Consider the following 16488-nt stretch of genomic DNA (forward strand, 5'->3'; position numbering starts at 1 on the left):
AGCTTATATCTCTGCCTGTGGTCAGACGTTTTGCCAAGGCGATCGTCCGGATGCGTCCTCGTTCTGTCACCAGGATGGTTCCTTGGGACCTGAATCTCGTCCTTCGTAGACTCAGGTTACCTCCTTTTGAGCCTCTTCATTCAGTTTCTCTGTATTTATTATTATTACTTCATCTCGACGGATTTGTGAACTTAAGGCTTTGTCTATGAAGGAACCATTTCTCTGTTTTTTCCCTGATGAGGTGGTTCTCTCTGTATCGCCGGAGTTCGCGCCCAAGGTTCAGTTGGCTTTCCACAAGAACCAGGAGATCGTGCTGCCTATCTTTTTCCAGCTCCTGGCTCAGCTGAAGAAGAAGCTCTTCACACTCTCAATCTGAAGAGATGCCTCACCATCTATTTGGAACGGACTCTGCCCCTGCATAAGTCCTCTTGTTTGTTTGTGGCCTCTTCGGGGCCCAACAGGGGTGTCATCATCTCCAAGTCTTCCATTGCTAAGTGGATTGTTGCGGCCATCGACTTGGTGGCCAACCTGCTCCTGTGGGGATCCGTGCCCACTCTACTAGGGCAGTCTCCACTTCCTGGGCCGAAAGATGTTGTATTTCGCCTGACCAGATCTGCAAGGTGGCTACTTGGCGAACTCTCCACACTTTTGTCCAACATTACCGTCTCGACCAGATGGCTCAGGAGGACTCTCTTTTCGGTTGGAAGGTCCTTGAGGCTGTTTTGTCTCCTTAAGTTTACCCACCCTTCTTCTCTGGTACATCTATCCTGAGTGTCACCTGGGATGGCAGGGAAACAGGAAGTTCTACTTACCGAGAGCTTCTTTTCCCTGCCAATCCCTGGTGACACGTTTTTGTTCCCTCCCTTCCTTTCAATAAAATTTTGTATTCACTGAGGTTAGTAGGAGGGGAGGGGCTTTTAAAGTTTTGAGTCCTGCCCTATCTCAGGTACGGAGGAGGAGTCTATCCTGAGTGTCATCAGGGATTGGCAGGGAAAAGAAGCTCTCGGTAAGTAGAACTTCCTGTTTCCTTTCCTTGCTGTCCTACAGGCTAAACAATACCCACATTTGAAGAAACCACTAGTGCTGGTTAGAAAAATATGTTTATTAACTGATTTTTTCTCCTTAAAGTAAACGTGAAATGCGTGTTTTGTGCTGACATCGGAAGATAGAGCTAGGATGACGGAAGTGAAACAAAGGACTGATACAGCTTCTCTTCATGGTAGCCCTGCTATGAATTGTGAAGCCTGCACTCTGCGCATCTGGAACAGAAGATTTGTCTTTAAGCATTCAAGATTGCTGTTTTACCTACCCTCCTTCTCTGCTTCCCTCATCATTCACGGAAGTCTTTTTGTGTCAAGAGTACCAAAGTGTTTGGGTGAGGAGACCATTACAAACATATTGGCATACTTATTGTAAGGGTCTGTTCTGCTTGATTTATTTGACATACGGCACCATGTTTTTTTTCTTCTTTTTTAGGAGCCTCTTGGATATTCTGTGCGGAAAGGTATTCCTGTCTATATGATTTCATTTGTTTCACACATATACCGTATTGGCCCAATTATAGGCCTCGCCCCCCCCCCTAATTTAGGTCTTTAAAGTGGGGGTGCGGCCTATAATCAGAGCAGGGATGCTCAATTGGTATCACCCGAGACATGCAGTTCCGAGCGCTTTCCATATTAAATAATAATAAAAAAAAAAAAGTATTAAAGTAGCACCGGCCAGCGACATCGGCACCCAGCGGCCGTGTGCGATGGCCGCCTAGTGATGGGAGCAGCGCGAGGGGTGAAAGCTCCGCCCCCTGGCACAGAGCTTTCACCCCTCGGGCTGCTCCCATCACTATGCGGCCATCAGATTGCTGGAAATCTAATCTAAACGGCCGATGCGTCCTGATGCCGCCAGCCAGCGCTACTTTAATACTTTTTTTTTATTTTTTTTGTTTACTTAATATGGCAAGCCGATCTGGCATATAAAATTTTTTTTAAAAAAAGTATTAAAGTAGCTCCGGCCGGCGACATCAGCACGCACAGGCCGTTTAGATTACATTTCCAGCAATCTGATGGCCGCATAGTGAGCAGCGTGAGGGGTGAAAGCTCAGCTCCCCTCGCACTCAAACTGCTGGAGCACCGGATGTCGCGTCAGTGACATCGTGTTAGCATAGATAACGGCAGTCTGCAGCTACCAGAGGACGGAGGTCAAGATGAAAAAGCCCCAAAGTGGAAGAAGTAGACGGTCAGTAAACTAATTTATTTTTTAAACAAACTATATTTTTTTATGTAAAAGCCTTATGCCCCCCTATATACCACTCTGCCTCCCTGATATGCCTTATACCCTCCTATATGCCACTCTGCCCCATGATATGCATTTTAACCCCCTATATGCCAGAGTGGCATATGGGGCTATAAGGCATTTCTGGAGGCAGAGTGGCATATAGGGCTACAAGGCATTTCTGGAGGCAGAGTGCCCCATGATATGCCTTTTAAGCCCCTTTATGCCACTCTGTCTCCAGAAATGCCTTTTAACCCCCTATATGCCACCCTCCCTCTTTAAATTCCTTTGAACCCCCTATATGCCACTCTGCCTCTAGAAATGCCTTATACCCCCCTATATGCCACTCTGTCCTATGATATGCCTTTTAACCCTATATGGCAGAGTGGCATATAGGGGGTATAAGGCATTTCTGGACGCAGAGGGGCATATAGGGGGTTAAAAGGCATATCAGGGGGCAGAGTGGCAAGCCTGGGGCAGATGTGCATAACTAGGGGGGCAGTTTGGCAAATAAGGAAATAAAAACAAAAACTAAAAATGTCTCAATCATAGCTTTAATTAAATATGAAAAAATAGTTTACATGAATTAATAAAGAAATAAAAGTTTCTTACAAGAATATCATTAACCCCTTAACGACCTTTGCCGGTTCAGGACCGTCACGGAAAAAACGGTCACTTAACGACCTTTGACGGTCCTGAACCGTCAAAAAATGAAATACGCTTAGAAAGTAATCAACGATCACTTTCTTCGCTTAAACGGCGTTGCTGTAATGCCTCAATGTCGAGGCATTCAGTAACGCCGAGATCGGCATCGGGGCCATGTCTGGCCCCTCCCTGGGGTGCCGGACACCCGTTTTAAAAGTGTTTAGGAGGCGATCAACGATCACCTCCTAAACTTAAATGGTGTCGCTGGAATGCCTCGATCAGGAGGCATCCAGCGACACCAAACACTTACCTCTGGATGGACTGTGACCGCTCCGGAGAGCGGTCACAGCCACCGCTGCCGGTGATCTTCGCCATCAGCAAGATGGCGGCCGCCCTGTAAAAAAAACAATCAAGTTTTAAAAGTTCGCTAGAAGGTCTCCAGACCAGAGAATACAGGTACTGCATTCAACCATGCAAGTTAATGGAGCCCAGCTTTCTAATCACAATGTGATTAGTAAAATATTCAAAAAAAAAATAAAAAAAAAAAATTAAAAAAAATGTGCTAACATTTAAAAATAATTATGCAGCGATGTCACTAGAGGAACCATCCAGTACCAGCAAAATGTGTAAAAAAAAAAAAAAAAATTTAAAAAGTATTAAAAAAATAAAATAAAAAAATAAAGTTTATTATTTTGAGCAAGTGCTAAAATTTCTCAAAAATCTCAACAAAGTTAAAATAAAAGCACTTCAAATACCCAAGGGGTGTCTAATATAAAAAAAAAAGGCTGATGGGGTAAATTGGAGTGGCCGAGCTCAAAGATAGGGCATAGGTACAGACTGACTAAAATGGAGAAAAAAAGCGCACTTCCCAAATGTGGCATTTTAAATCTCAAACACGACAAACCCATGCATGTGGGGTATCACTGCACTCAGAAGATGTTCCTGAACACACATTGGGGTGTTGTTTGACAGTGACATATACCAGCACCTGTATATCTATAACTAAAGTACAATTTGTGTGAAAAAAAAAAAAAATTACTATCACAAAGTTTGAAAAAGTGTGGTTGTATAATGGGTGCATGGAAAGGGTTAAAATAACAGCATTTGAAATACCCTGGGGTGTCTAGTTTTCAAAAATATATGGTTTGACAGGGTTAAATTGAGTTAACCGGCTTCAAAAATATTCCAAAGAGGAGATGGAGGCAGAATGACCAGATTTGTTAAAAAAGGTTTGGAAATCTTAAAACGCTGCTTGTACTTATTGCCCTATAACATACTCAGGACAAGTAGTAGAATCTATTTAGCTAGTTTTTTTACTTGCTTTTTTAGGTGAGTAAAAGATTTTTCAAATAAAAGTCATAAAATGTGTTTTTTTTAAAATTTTTCACCATGTTTTTTTTTATTTTTTTATAGTAAATAAGATGATATGATAAAAATAATGGTATCTGAAGAAAGCCCATCTTGTCCTGAAAAAAAACAATATATAACTTATGTGGGTACACTAAATAGGGTAAGGAGAAAATTACAGCTGAACACAAGCACCACAAAAGTATTAAAACAGCCTCGGTCCCACAGGGTACAAAAAGAAAAAATGAGCTCGGTCCTTAATGTGATCACAGTTTTTTTCCGCTGAATAAAATGGAACTTTTTAATCTAAAAATGTTTGCAGTAGCAAATGTTTTGATTCCATTATGTGTAATGTATTTTATTTATTAGGGCCTTTTAACAATTTTGCTTTCTGGCATTTTAATACAAATAATGTTATAAAAAGAATGTTTTATAGTTATTTGTACGGCAAATAGTGTGACTCGGGTATGTATAAGGGGTGCGTGTGGGTATAAGAACTCGACCGCGAGATAAACTATACGGGGCTGGTCTCCAAATGTTTCCAGGGCTGCTTTTCAGTCCCAGTCCGGCCAAGGGGGGGTGCATTTTTGTGACGTGCCTGGTACATCAATTTTTTTGTCAAAAGGGTTAATAAAGTGCTCACTCCAACACACCAGTAAAACAAAAATACATTTTGGTGAGTTTCTCTGCAGCTGCATATAATCTGTGCAAACAATCCTAAACAAGATGGAAAATACTGTATGGTTGAAAAAGGAAACGGATACTAATGTTACTGCCCTCTTTACCAGGTATTGGTGACCAACTGGCTGGATGATTAGTGTTCAAATGCTCCTGGCGAAATACCCTGGGTTGTCTTTTTTCCCCCAAAAATATAAACTTTTTTGTGGAGGTATTTTAAGCTGATATGCTGCTAAACAGTCCCAGGAGACATAGGCCTCAAAAAATAAAATTAGAAAATTTCAAGTTTGAAAAAGGAAACAGGCATTTTGTGCCCCGTAACTTTCAGAGTCCAAAGTGTGTCATTTTGGCCAATTGAACTGGTTTTGGGACCATTTTCATAGTAAAGTATTAGAATAATTTTTTTATTTAAAAATGGTATCAATAGAAAGCTCTATCCCTCCTTCAAAAAAAACAAACATAAAATGTGTGTGAGTGCACAAAGAAATTAAAAAGGAGAATCATGGTAAAAATGCTACAAAAAAGGTCTCACGTTTTTGGGCACAAAACATCCTTAGCAAAAAAGGAGTCAAATTATATATATTTTTTTCCCTGCCCAATGTATTTTGCAGAGATCTCAGATGAATGAATATTAGTATGCTTTGTATTTATTATGATGTATATGTTGTGACTGTATATTTGTAAGAAATAATTTAACAAAAACATCAGTCGTGTTCATCGTTTGTAACTATAGCTTCAACCTAAAGACTGCTACTTTATGCTGTAAATCAAATACAGTCCGCTTTTGTCACAGACATTTGTGGCTTTCTATGTAGTAACATAGTAACATAGTTCATAAGGTTGAAAAAAGACCAAAGTCCATCAAGTTCAACCTATATACATATTGTGTCCCTACTGTGTTGATCCAGAGGAAGGCAAAACACCCTTATGAAGCAGATGCCAATTGCCCCATACCAGGGGGAAAATTCCTTCCCGACTCCAAATATGGCAATCAATCAGAATAAATCCCTGGATCAACATTCTGTCCCTATTAATCTAATATCCATAACTTGTTATATTATTGCTTTCAAGAAACCCGTCCAGGCTCCTTTTAAACTCTTTTATTGAGTTTACCATTACCACTTCCTCTGGCAGAGAGTTCCATAGTCTCACCGCTCTTACTGTAAAGAACCCCCGTCTGTGCTGGTGTAGAAACCTTCTTTCCTCCAGCCGTAGAGGATGTCCTATTATTGTAGATACAGTCCTGGGTATAAATAGGTCCTGGGAGTGATCTCTGTACTACCCCCTTATATATTTATACATAGTTATTAAGTCCCCCATAAGCCGTCTTTTTTCCAAACTAAATAACCCTAATTCTGATAATCTTTCTGGGTACTGTAGTCCTTCCATTCCCCTTATTACTCTGGTTGCCCGTCTTTGAACCCTCTCCAGCTCCACTATATCTTTCTTGTACACTGGTGCCCAGTACTGTACACAGTATTCCATGTATGGTCTGACTAGTGACTTGTACAATGGTAGAATTATTTCCTTGTCGTGGGCATCTATGCCCCTTTTGATGCACCCCATGATTTTATTTGCCTTAGCAGCAGCTGCCTGACACTGGTCGCTACAGGTAAATGTACTGTTAACCAAGACTCCTAAGTCCTTTTCCATGTCAGTCGTCCCCAGTGTTTTCCCATTTAATACATATTCCCAGCCTGGATTTTTCTTCCCCATGTGCATAACCTTACATTTATCTGTGTTGAACCTCATCTGCCACATCCCAGCCCAAGCCTCCAACCTATGCAGATCCATTTGTAATCGTGCACTGTCCTCTGTTGCGTTAACCACGTTACAGAGCTTAGTATCGTCTGCAAAGATTGATACTTTACTATACAATCCCTCTACAAGGTCATTAATAAATATATAAAAAAGAATAGGACCCAAAACTGTACCCCACTAGTAACAGTCACCCACTCAGAGTATGTACCATTAATAACCACCCTCTGTTTCCTATCACTGAGCCAGTTACTTACCCACATACACACATTCTCCCCCAGCCCAAGCATTCTCATTTTATGTACCAGCCTTTTATGTGGCACCGTATCAAAAGCTTTGGAAAAATCAAGATATATGACATCCAGCGATTCACCCCGATCCAGTCTTGAGCTCACCTCCTCATAAAAGCTGATCAGGTTAGTTTGACAGGACCGACCCCTTGTAAACCCATGCTGATATGGAGTCATACATTTATTTTCATTGAGATTCTCCAAAATAGCATCTCTTAGGAAACCCTCAAACAGTTTACATACAACAGAAGTTAAACTAACAGGCCTATAATTCCCCAGGTCACTTTTTGTCCCCTTTTTGAATATTGGCACAACATTTGCTATGCGCCAGTCCTGGGGAACAGACCCTGTCACTATAGAGTCCTTGAATATTAGAAATAGGGGTCTGTCTATTACATTACTTAACTCTGTCTATTTTGATTTTTTTTAGGCGGCACTGCACTTCTTCCTGGGTTAGACAGGCGACATGTACTGGGGCATTTATCTCATCCTGCTGTATATTACCTGGCATTTCATTTTCCTCTGTGAATACAGCAGAGAAGAATATATTTAATAGATAAGCTCTTTCCTGATCCCCGTCTATAACTTCTCCCTCATTACTTTTTAAGGGACAAACGCTTTCATTTTTAACCTTTTTACTATTTATATAGTTAAAGAACATTTTGGGGTTTGTTTTACTCTCTTTGGCAATGAGTCTTTCTGTCTCCACTTTTGCTGCTTTTATCTGATTTTTACATATTTTATTTTTTTCCCGATAGCTTCTTAGTGCTTCCTCACTGCCTTCCTGTTTTAGTAGATTAAATGCCTTTTTTTGCCATTTATTGCCACCTTTACATTTTTATTTATCCACACAGTTTTCTCTTGTTCCTGAGTCTTTTATTCCCATGTATTATAGGTGCGATACAATCCAGCAACACATTTTTACACTACAGATCAGGTCTGCGGTGGAGTCGTAATGTAAGCATAATAAAACATGCCATCCTTATTCATCAGTTTATGGAGTATTGTAAAAGGTCCTGCACCTGCCTTTTCTAGGAAAGGAAGTCTGACATCAGGGTCTTCATCTGTTAACTGTACCAGTTTGCCACCTGGCCTTAAAACACGCAGAGCCTCCTTCACCATGTTTGTAGCTTCTAACATCCCTGAGCGCATCAGAGAATCTGAGGTGCCTTTATCTAGCACAAGTGACACACTGGCTGAAGGTATCCAATACAGGTCAGTGACATCACCTTGTATATATTGCAGACAGGAATCTGGATGTCGTGAGATTACAGAGTGTCCATGGGTGATTCTGTTCCTCATGGTGAGGATTGCAGGTTCACAGCGATCTATGCAGGATACCAAAACAGAGATAGGGGAATCACGGAACAGACATAACCCCAGATCTGAAATACCACAACCAACATCCAATATATGTAAAGGATGCCCTGCATAGCTTTCTTGTGCTAAATTACTGAGAAGAGACAGAAGAAAGTCCTGCAGGAAATTGTAACTGAAAAACCAGTCAAAATGTGATGAGTTATCGGGGGAAGATTGGGAATAAAAAGCGTCCCAGGTTGCTCTGTCACCCATACAATTTCTGAGAGTCTCTGTAACAAAATTGAGGGAGAGAAAAAATAACAGTTAGTGTTGTCACATATATCCCCTGTTAGCAGAGCTGCATATGTACATTTGCACACCTACAATTTATTTTAGGCTCTTCTACAGCTACATCTGTAACTGCTTTAGAATCAATCCTGTTTGCTGTATTGCACAAATCACACCAAATTGATTTACCATTAACCCTTAAGAGTTCCTGTCATAATCCAGCAGAGGTGGTTTGTTTCTTTGTGTAAGCATTCAATTGGGTTAGCAGCCCTCGGCAGCCCTCCCCGGAGGAAAAATGGCCGCCGCCGCACCGATCATCAAAGATCGCGGCGGCGCCCGGCTAAAACTGCTTAGGAAGCGATCGGAATCTCTTCCTAAGCATAAACTGTGTTACTGACATGCCTCAGTATCGAGGCATGTCAGCAACACCACCCCCCTACCCCGATCGCCTTGTGATTGCTCCGAGGAGCAACCACAAGTGCCATCCTGTGAATGACGTTGCCGTCATTCACAGGATGGCATTAACAAGAGATTTGAGTTCACAGAGGGTCTATCCAGACCCTCTTGAGAACTCTCGAGCTCCTCCTGCAGGTTGAATGCAGGTACTGCATCCAACCATGCAAGGTCAATGGAGCCCAGCTCACTAATGAGCGACTAGTGTAAAAAAAAAAAAAAAAATTAAAAAAAAATTAAAAAAATATTTAAAAAAATGGTCAAAAATGTTTAAAAAAAATGTTAAAAATATGGTAACATGTAAAAATCACCACTGTCAGCAAAAAAAAAAAAAGTTTTTAATAAGCAAGTCCTAAAATTTTTTATCTTTACAAAAATTCCATCATGGAAAGAGTTAAAATATTGGCATTACAAATGCCCATAGGGTGTCTAGTATTAAAAAATATATGATTTGATGGGGTAAATTGAATTGGCCGGGTTCAAAGATGTCCCAAATATGGGACATGGGGCAGATGTGTAAATGGCAAAAAAATACACACCTCACAAAGGCGGCCTTTTACCTCCCAAATAACCCTACAAACCCATGCATGGGGGGTATCGTTGCGCTCAGGAGATGTTACTGAACACATATTGGGGTGTTGTGTGACACGGACATATACCAGGAGCGATAAATTTATAACTGAAGTACAACATGTGTGAAAAAAATACAAAAAGAATTACTACCATAAAGTTTCACAAAGGGTAGTGGTAAAATTAGTGCATGGAAAGGGTTAAAATACCAGCATTTCAAATACCTTGGGGTGTCTAGTTTTTAAAAATATATGATTTGATGGGGTAAATTTCATTGGCCGGCTTCAAAGATACCCGAAATGGCACATGGGGGGAATAATGACCAGATTTGGAAAAAAAGGTTTTGAAATGGCAAAACGCTACCTGTACTTATTGCCCCATAATGTGTAGAAAAAAGCAAAAAAACATAAAAACATTGGGTATTTCTAAACTCAGGACAAATAGTAGAATCTATTTAGCAGGTTTTTTCATTAGTTTTTGCAGATGAGTAAAAGTTTTCTGTTTAAAAAGTGAGAAAAAGTAATTTTTTAACAAAAAATCCCCATATTTTATCATTTTTTTTATAGTAAATTAGATGATATGATAAAATGAATGGTATCTAAAGAAAGCCCTGTTTATCCTGAAAAAAACAATATATAATATGTGTGGGAGCGCGAAATGAGAGAGAAGAAACAGTAACACTGAAACAGTGTTAACAGAGAGCTAAACAGTAACACTGAAAAACGTTAAAAGAGCCATTGTCCCACAATATACTACGAGTAAAAACCCCTATTGTCCTTAAGGGGTTAAGACCCATTGTTTTTAAGAACTGTTTGCCTGTTTAGTTTTTTTGTAATTGTGGCACTGTGTAACATTTGTCTTTTTGTTATTGAAATATTCATAATCCAAGTCTGTCTTTGGACTCTAGTATTGATATCCACAAACCCTAAGAGAATATCACGTTACCAAATATATTTATTGTTTGCCTGGGGTGGGTTGAGATATATTTAACCCCTTAAGGACAATGGGCGGTCCCCAAACCCATTGAAAACAATACATTTTGAGCCCGTACGGGCTTTGTCATTAAGGGGATAGAGATAGATATTTTAATTCGGATATCTCACAAGTCCGGTATCAAAATCGTGAGTGGTGGCAGACTACCTGGGGGGATACAGGCAGGATTTGGGGGTTAACTTGGTATAACTTATGCCTTGTTAAGGGGTGAAGTTGGTAAATCCAGAGGCCTGGTGCTATTAACCCCTTCATGCCCACTCCCTCCACACCTTGATAAAGACCTCATCGTGAGGTCGAAACGTTGTTGTCCTTCTCCTTCAATAAACCTGCCTGAGTGGAACCCTTGAGTGCCTGGAGCCTTTTTCTATTTTTTTTCACTCCCTCCATACCGTCATGGCTTGGCAAGTAGTCCTGACCGTGACAGTACCCACTAGATATAAGATATGTGCTTGGCAAAAAAGAATCTAAGTGCCAACCATCCATGTTGCACTTTTGGATCCCTGTATGCCTGTGAAGATCCAGTCTTTACAATAGGGTTTGAGGCGACTGACTGCTCACACAATTTGCAATACCTTCCTCCTGACCTCATAGCATAATATGCACTGGTGAGACTTGTTTTATACGTGGTAGCATTTGCATTCAAACATGAGGGATCAAGGTACCAATAACCAGTAAATGCTAAGAAAAAACTGTCCACTGCCCCTTTCTTCAGCCCCCACATCTCCACCATCACGTAACCACTATAGCCCCACTATCTGTCCCCCGATCCCTCAATTTTCCAGTTTTCTTCACCCCCCATATGCCTCTGCGGGTGCCTCAGTCCCCCCGCCCTCTTCAGCAAACCTGACTTCCCCTTCACCCCCTTATGTCGCCTCATCCCAACTATGTCATTCAGCCTCCCTTAGCACCCCATGTGCCCTCTTTTGCCCAGTATCTGCCATTTGACCCCTTATATGTACCCACAACCCCCGAAATGCTCTCACATCCCTTTCCTTAGCCACCTCAGACCCCCAACTGCCATTAGACATCTTATTTGCAGAACTGTCCACCCCAAGCCATCTCAGTCCCATCTGATGCATCACCCACCCAACTGTTTTGAAGAATCCTGTAAAATCAAAGGACTAGGAGGGTAGATATAAGCCAGGCTGTAGTTCCACAAAACCAACAGAGCATCCACTATCACTGGCGCATCTCGTGGCCTTAAAGAACCAAATCAGGGAAGCTTTGAATTCGCTTTTGTAGCCATGAGATCTATTTCAGGTGCACCAAATTTGTAGGTGATTTCTGCAAAAAGTCTGTTGCTGAGCTCAACCTGTCTGCCAGGATATTGTGATAGAAACATAGAAAGTGACGGCAGATAAGAGCCAGAAGGCCCATCCAGTCTGCCCAACCTCTGAGTACTCTCCTTTAGTACTTGCCCTTATCCTATATCTAGCTTGGCATTATGCCTATCCCATGCTTGCTTAAATGACTTTACTGTATTAACATCTACCACTTCCACTGGGAAGCTATTCCATGCGTCCACTACCCTTTCCGTAAAGTAATATTTTCTGATGTTACCATTAAACCTTTGCCCCTCTAGTTTATGCTTGTGTCCTCTTGTTGCGGTTTTATTTCTTCTTTTAAATAAACTTTCTTCCTTTACTTTGTTGATTCCCTTTAAGTATTTAAATGTTTCTATCATATCCCCCCTGTCCCGTCTTTTTTCCAGGCTATATAGGTTAAGATCCTTTAACCTGTCCTGGTAAGGTTTATTTTGTAATGACCTGCAATGTGAACTGCTGATAAAGCTGATAAAGCCAGTAGATTTAGTTTCTGGCCATGGACCCAAAATTTGTTATCACTTAGTTATCACTTTAGCCTCATGGCAAGGTGCTCCATCATGCTAGAAAAGGCATTGTCTGTCTCAGGATGCTTTACTGTTGGCATGACACAGGACTGATGGTAGTGCTTGTCTTCTCCAGATTTTTTATGGATGCCCCAAACAATCGGAAAGGGGATTCATCAGAGAAAATGACTTTACTCCTGTCCTCAGCAGTCCAGTCTGTCCCTGATGTTTTTTCCTGGTGAGAAGTGGCTGCCCTTCACGACACCAGACCATCCTCCAAAAGTCTTCGCCTCACTGTGCATGCAGATGCACTCACACCTGCCTGCTGCCATTCCTCACCAAGCTCTGCACCGCATGCAGTGGAAGTTTTTGTGGGATTAAGTTAATTTTCATGGCAAAGAGGGACTATGCATTTGATTGCAATTCATCTGATCACTCTTCATAACATTCTGGAGTATATGCAAATTGCAATCATCTAAACTGAGGTAGCAGACTTTGTGAAAATTAATATTTGTGTCATTCTCAAAACTTTTGGCCACTACTGTAGTGAGTAGTCTCAAGTCACAGATCCTCCCACAGTACTGTGCACAAGGTGTACACTGTCCCAAGACGCTTCTCCACTCTTCAACTTCAGGGATTGTCTCAAAGATGTTCACAAAGACCCAGTGTTGTTGTCCGTTGTTCATCTTCACCAGGGCTGGATTGGGAATAAAAACAAGCCCTGGAAATAATTGTAAACCAGTCCTATAGTAATGCGTCATTATACCAAATATATAAACTTGATATATCACTCAAACGAGCAGTAAATCCATAAACGTGGTATGTCACACCAATGAGCAGTGAATCCATAAACTTGGTATAAAAGGTAAATGCATAAACTCTGTATATCAAGCCAATGATGAGCAGTAAATACATACACTTTTGCATATCATGCCAATGAGCCATCTGTGCCTCTAAACAACCTTCCAGTGTCATCTGAGCCCCCTTTTTTCCCCTCGCTGACATCTGTGCTCCAGCCTTAGTGCCATCTGTGCCCCCATTTTCACTGCCATCCGTGCCTTGGGTTTTCTGCATTTTAGGGTCTGCACTGTGCGATGTGTGCAGGAGTTCCCAGCAGTTAAGAACCATGGCTCTATACTAATTGCGTTTCCTTATGTCCCTGTCACACTTAAGAATGTGAAAAGACGTATAGTTCAAATCTCGTCTTTTAACTTATAAAGTCTCTAAATATATGTTAAATGCCTTTTATGTAATTAACATGTGTGATTTATAACATACAAGCCGTATTTAGCATTATACCAACCTCCCATTTCGCCGGTGCCTGCCTCAGTCCCAAATTTTTGGGTGGTGCAGTAGCGCAGAGAAGAAAGCAGTAGACGGCGGAAAAAGGCCATCAGGGTCAGATGAGTTGGCTCAGGTGTTACTTATACTGTGAAGGAAGGCAGAATACCATTAAATGGTAGGTAACAATGTTAATCCTTTGAGTGCTGGAGTACATTTAGTTTTACTAAAGTTATATTTAGGCGACAATCATATAAACAGTTTGCTCTTTGCTATAAGCTATAAATACATAGCTCAGGGAAAACCTTGCATCCTACAACATGATAAAACATTTTACCCCATACACTCCAAAACACTAAAAGTAATAAAAACTAAATATATTTTTCTTAATTGCCCTCAGGACTTCAGTAAATGTATATTGCATTTAATTAGAATTGAAATTAAAACCCAAGATATGGTTAAAAAAATATACACAAGTCTAGCTCTATGTTGTGGACTACAACTACCGTATTTTCTCATGTATAAGACCCACCTTTTTTAGAAAAATTTGAGGGGCTAAAAATTGGATGCGTCTTATACAGTGGTGGTAGATTATTATTTTTTTTTTTTTTTTACTAAAACGGGGACCGGAAAGGGGACCTGCTGCTTACCTGTTTTGCTCAGCAGCGTCTCTTTATTCGCCGTGGCGACATAGGAACCCAGTGGAGTCACGTGAATGCACATAGCATCACATGACTCCGCTCCATTCCTGCTCGAGTAAGGCAAAGAGGAAACCGTCTGTGTTAAAGTTGCCTCCCATAAGTAGAATACCTGTCTGGAGTGTATCTATTTTTGTAATCAATGAATCAAATAAGCGTAGTGAAACCCGATTTGGAGCGTACACGTTGACTAGGGTATAAAAAATAATTAATTTTCACTATCACTATGAGAAAACAGCCTTAATATCAGACTCCTCATTATATATATATATATATATATATATATATATATATATATATATATATAGGCTCTATTTTCAATTTATTTAAGAGGACTATTGCTACCCCTCTTTTTTTCTTGGAGCCCATCATATTAACTGAATACACATGAGAATATTTTCTGAATTTCCACAAGGCTGTGTGTATCTTAATCCGGTGTATTTCCTGTATAAAAGCAATATCAATACTATTATCTTGAAGCATTTTATATAGATGACCTCTTTTCTGCAGAGAATTTAGTCCCTGGGCGTTCAGTGTAAGTAATTTAAGGGACATTTCTATTATGAAAACAATATATTGCCCTATATTAAACAAGATTGGCTTATCTCTCCCATAGACATCCTCCATACTCACAATACAATCACATCCAATTATCCACACCATTAGGGTTTCAACAGAGATTAACTAATGTAGATAGCCCTAATAATTCCTGTAGCCACCATAAGGAACCTAGAGGGAGGGAGAGGTAAGATTATCCATAAATTGCCATATATATCCATTTGTTATATTGAGCCCCATATTTAACAATTCATGAAAAAAAATTTAAAAAAGGAAGGGGGAAAAGTGTGATTTGAAATAAATATATTTACCCTAATGTGTAGAATTAATGTAAGTGTAAGCAAAGTTGAAAAGTAATAATAATTGAAAGAAATAGAGTAAAAGAGAAAGTGTGATTTAAGATAAATTATATTTACCCTAGAGTAAAATATATAAAGTGTTGCAAATATATTAATGTAAGTGTATAGTGTCTCCAGCCGCCCAGGCCTCCGCATCCCAAACCGTTCCTTCACATCCCCTCAGGTCTCTAACACCGGATAAAATAAGGAGGGAAACCGCCTCTCATTATCTTCTCGAGGGGGTCGAAATATTGTGGCACGCACCAGGCGCTCCACTTACCGCACTCTGGATCGATTTAATGCTCCCCGGCGTTCCCCTGGCCGCAGGGCTCGCGGGAGCAGCCGCAGCTGCCAATACCGCCTACCCCCTGTAGGGCTATAGGAGGAGACGGGCCGAATCCGGAACACTCAGGAATCTGGAAGCGTGAGCCAACGGGGGGCGGCAGCGGGAAGCAGCAGCAGAAGTCAGCCCACACCGGTCAGCGAGGGAACCAGGAACAAAGGTCAGGCATTTCTGTATCTCCCCCTCCCCTACCGTAGGAACGGGGCGGTAATGCACGGGAATTTTGCAAGTGGCAAAATCTCTCGCAGTGGCAGTTGTGAGCAGTCAGTTCGTCCTGTGGTGGACGCTGAATGCCTCGCTATAGAGGCATTTCAGCATCACCATTGAAGCTTAGGAGGCATTACAGCAACACCCTTTAAGTTAAGAAAGCAATTGTAAATCACTTTCTAAGGTTGTTTAAGTCCATGACAGTGCACATCCCTGGTCGTTAAGGGATTAGAGCGGGGCGTCTAACGTGTGGCTTGCCGGACTTCGAGGTGCCAGCAGACCACATTCAAAGCAGCCGGCGTGCTGCTGTAAGACCATCTCCGCCGGTGGAGGCAGTCTTACAGCCGCACTACGGCTGCTTTGAACTTCGCGGCCGGGCGGCCATTTCGAACACGTGACGTTAGAGGGGGCAGGCTCACGGAAGGTGTTCCTCGCGGCAAGGAGAGGGTCATCACATCAGAGGAGAGCAGGAAAAAAAAAAAGAACAAAAATGTAAGTATTACCAAAATTTTTTTAGATATTCAAGGAGGGCTGGGTTATGGCATTACAAAATAAATATAAAACAGGGGTGTGTGTGGCTGGGGGGTAATACACATGGCAGTGGGGGCATCAATAGACAAGAGGGTGGTTGGGCATCACATTAACCAAT

The 16488-nt window shown here is 41.2% G+C and overlaps 1 protein-coding gene across 1 annotated transcript; it reads right to left on the minus strand.

The window, feature by feature from the left end:
* Nucleotides 1-5468: 5468 nt before the first annotated feature.
* CSKMT (citrate synthase lysine methyltransferase) lies at nucleotides 5469-13940 on the minus strand. Its single transcript, XM_053448809.1, has 3 exons — nucleotides 13718-13940; nucleotides 7870-8572; nucleotides 5469-5749 (listed from the first exon to the last, which is right to left on the minus strand). Exons 1-2 carry the CDS (start codon nucleotides 13806-13808, stop codon nucleotides 7917-7919), a joined length of 747 nt encoding a protein of 248 aa, XP_053304784.1. The 5' UTR covers nucleotides 13809-13940; the 3' UTR covers nucleotides 5469-5749; nucleotides 7870-7916.
* Between the last annotated feature and the right edge of the window lie 2548 nt (nucleotides 13941-16488).

This window comes from Spea bombifrons, chromosome 10, assembly GCF_027358695.1.
Source record: "Spea bombifrons isolate aSpeBom1 chromosome 10, aSpeBom1.2.pri, whole genome shotgun sequence".
NCBI classification, from domain to species: Eukaryota; Metazoa; Chordata; class Amphibia; order Anura; family Pelobatidae; genus Spea; species Spea bombifrons.

Coding starts and splice junctions, on each gene's coding strand:
- CSKMT (XM_053448809.1), bottom strand. CDS start 13,808: ATGGCCTTTTTCCGCCGTCTACTGCTTTCTTCTCTGCGCTACTGCACC. Junction 8,573..13,717: donor AGGCACCGGCGAAATGGGAG/GTTGGTATAATG, acceptor ATTTTGTTACAG/AGACTCTCAGAAATTGTATG.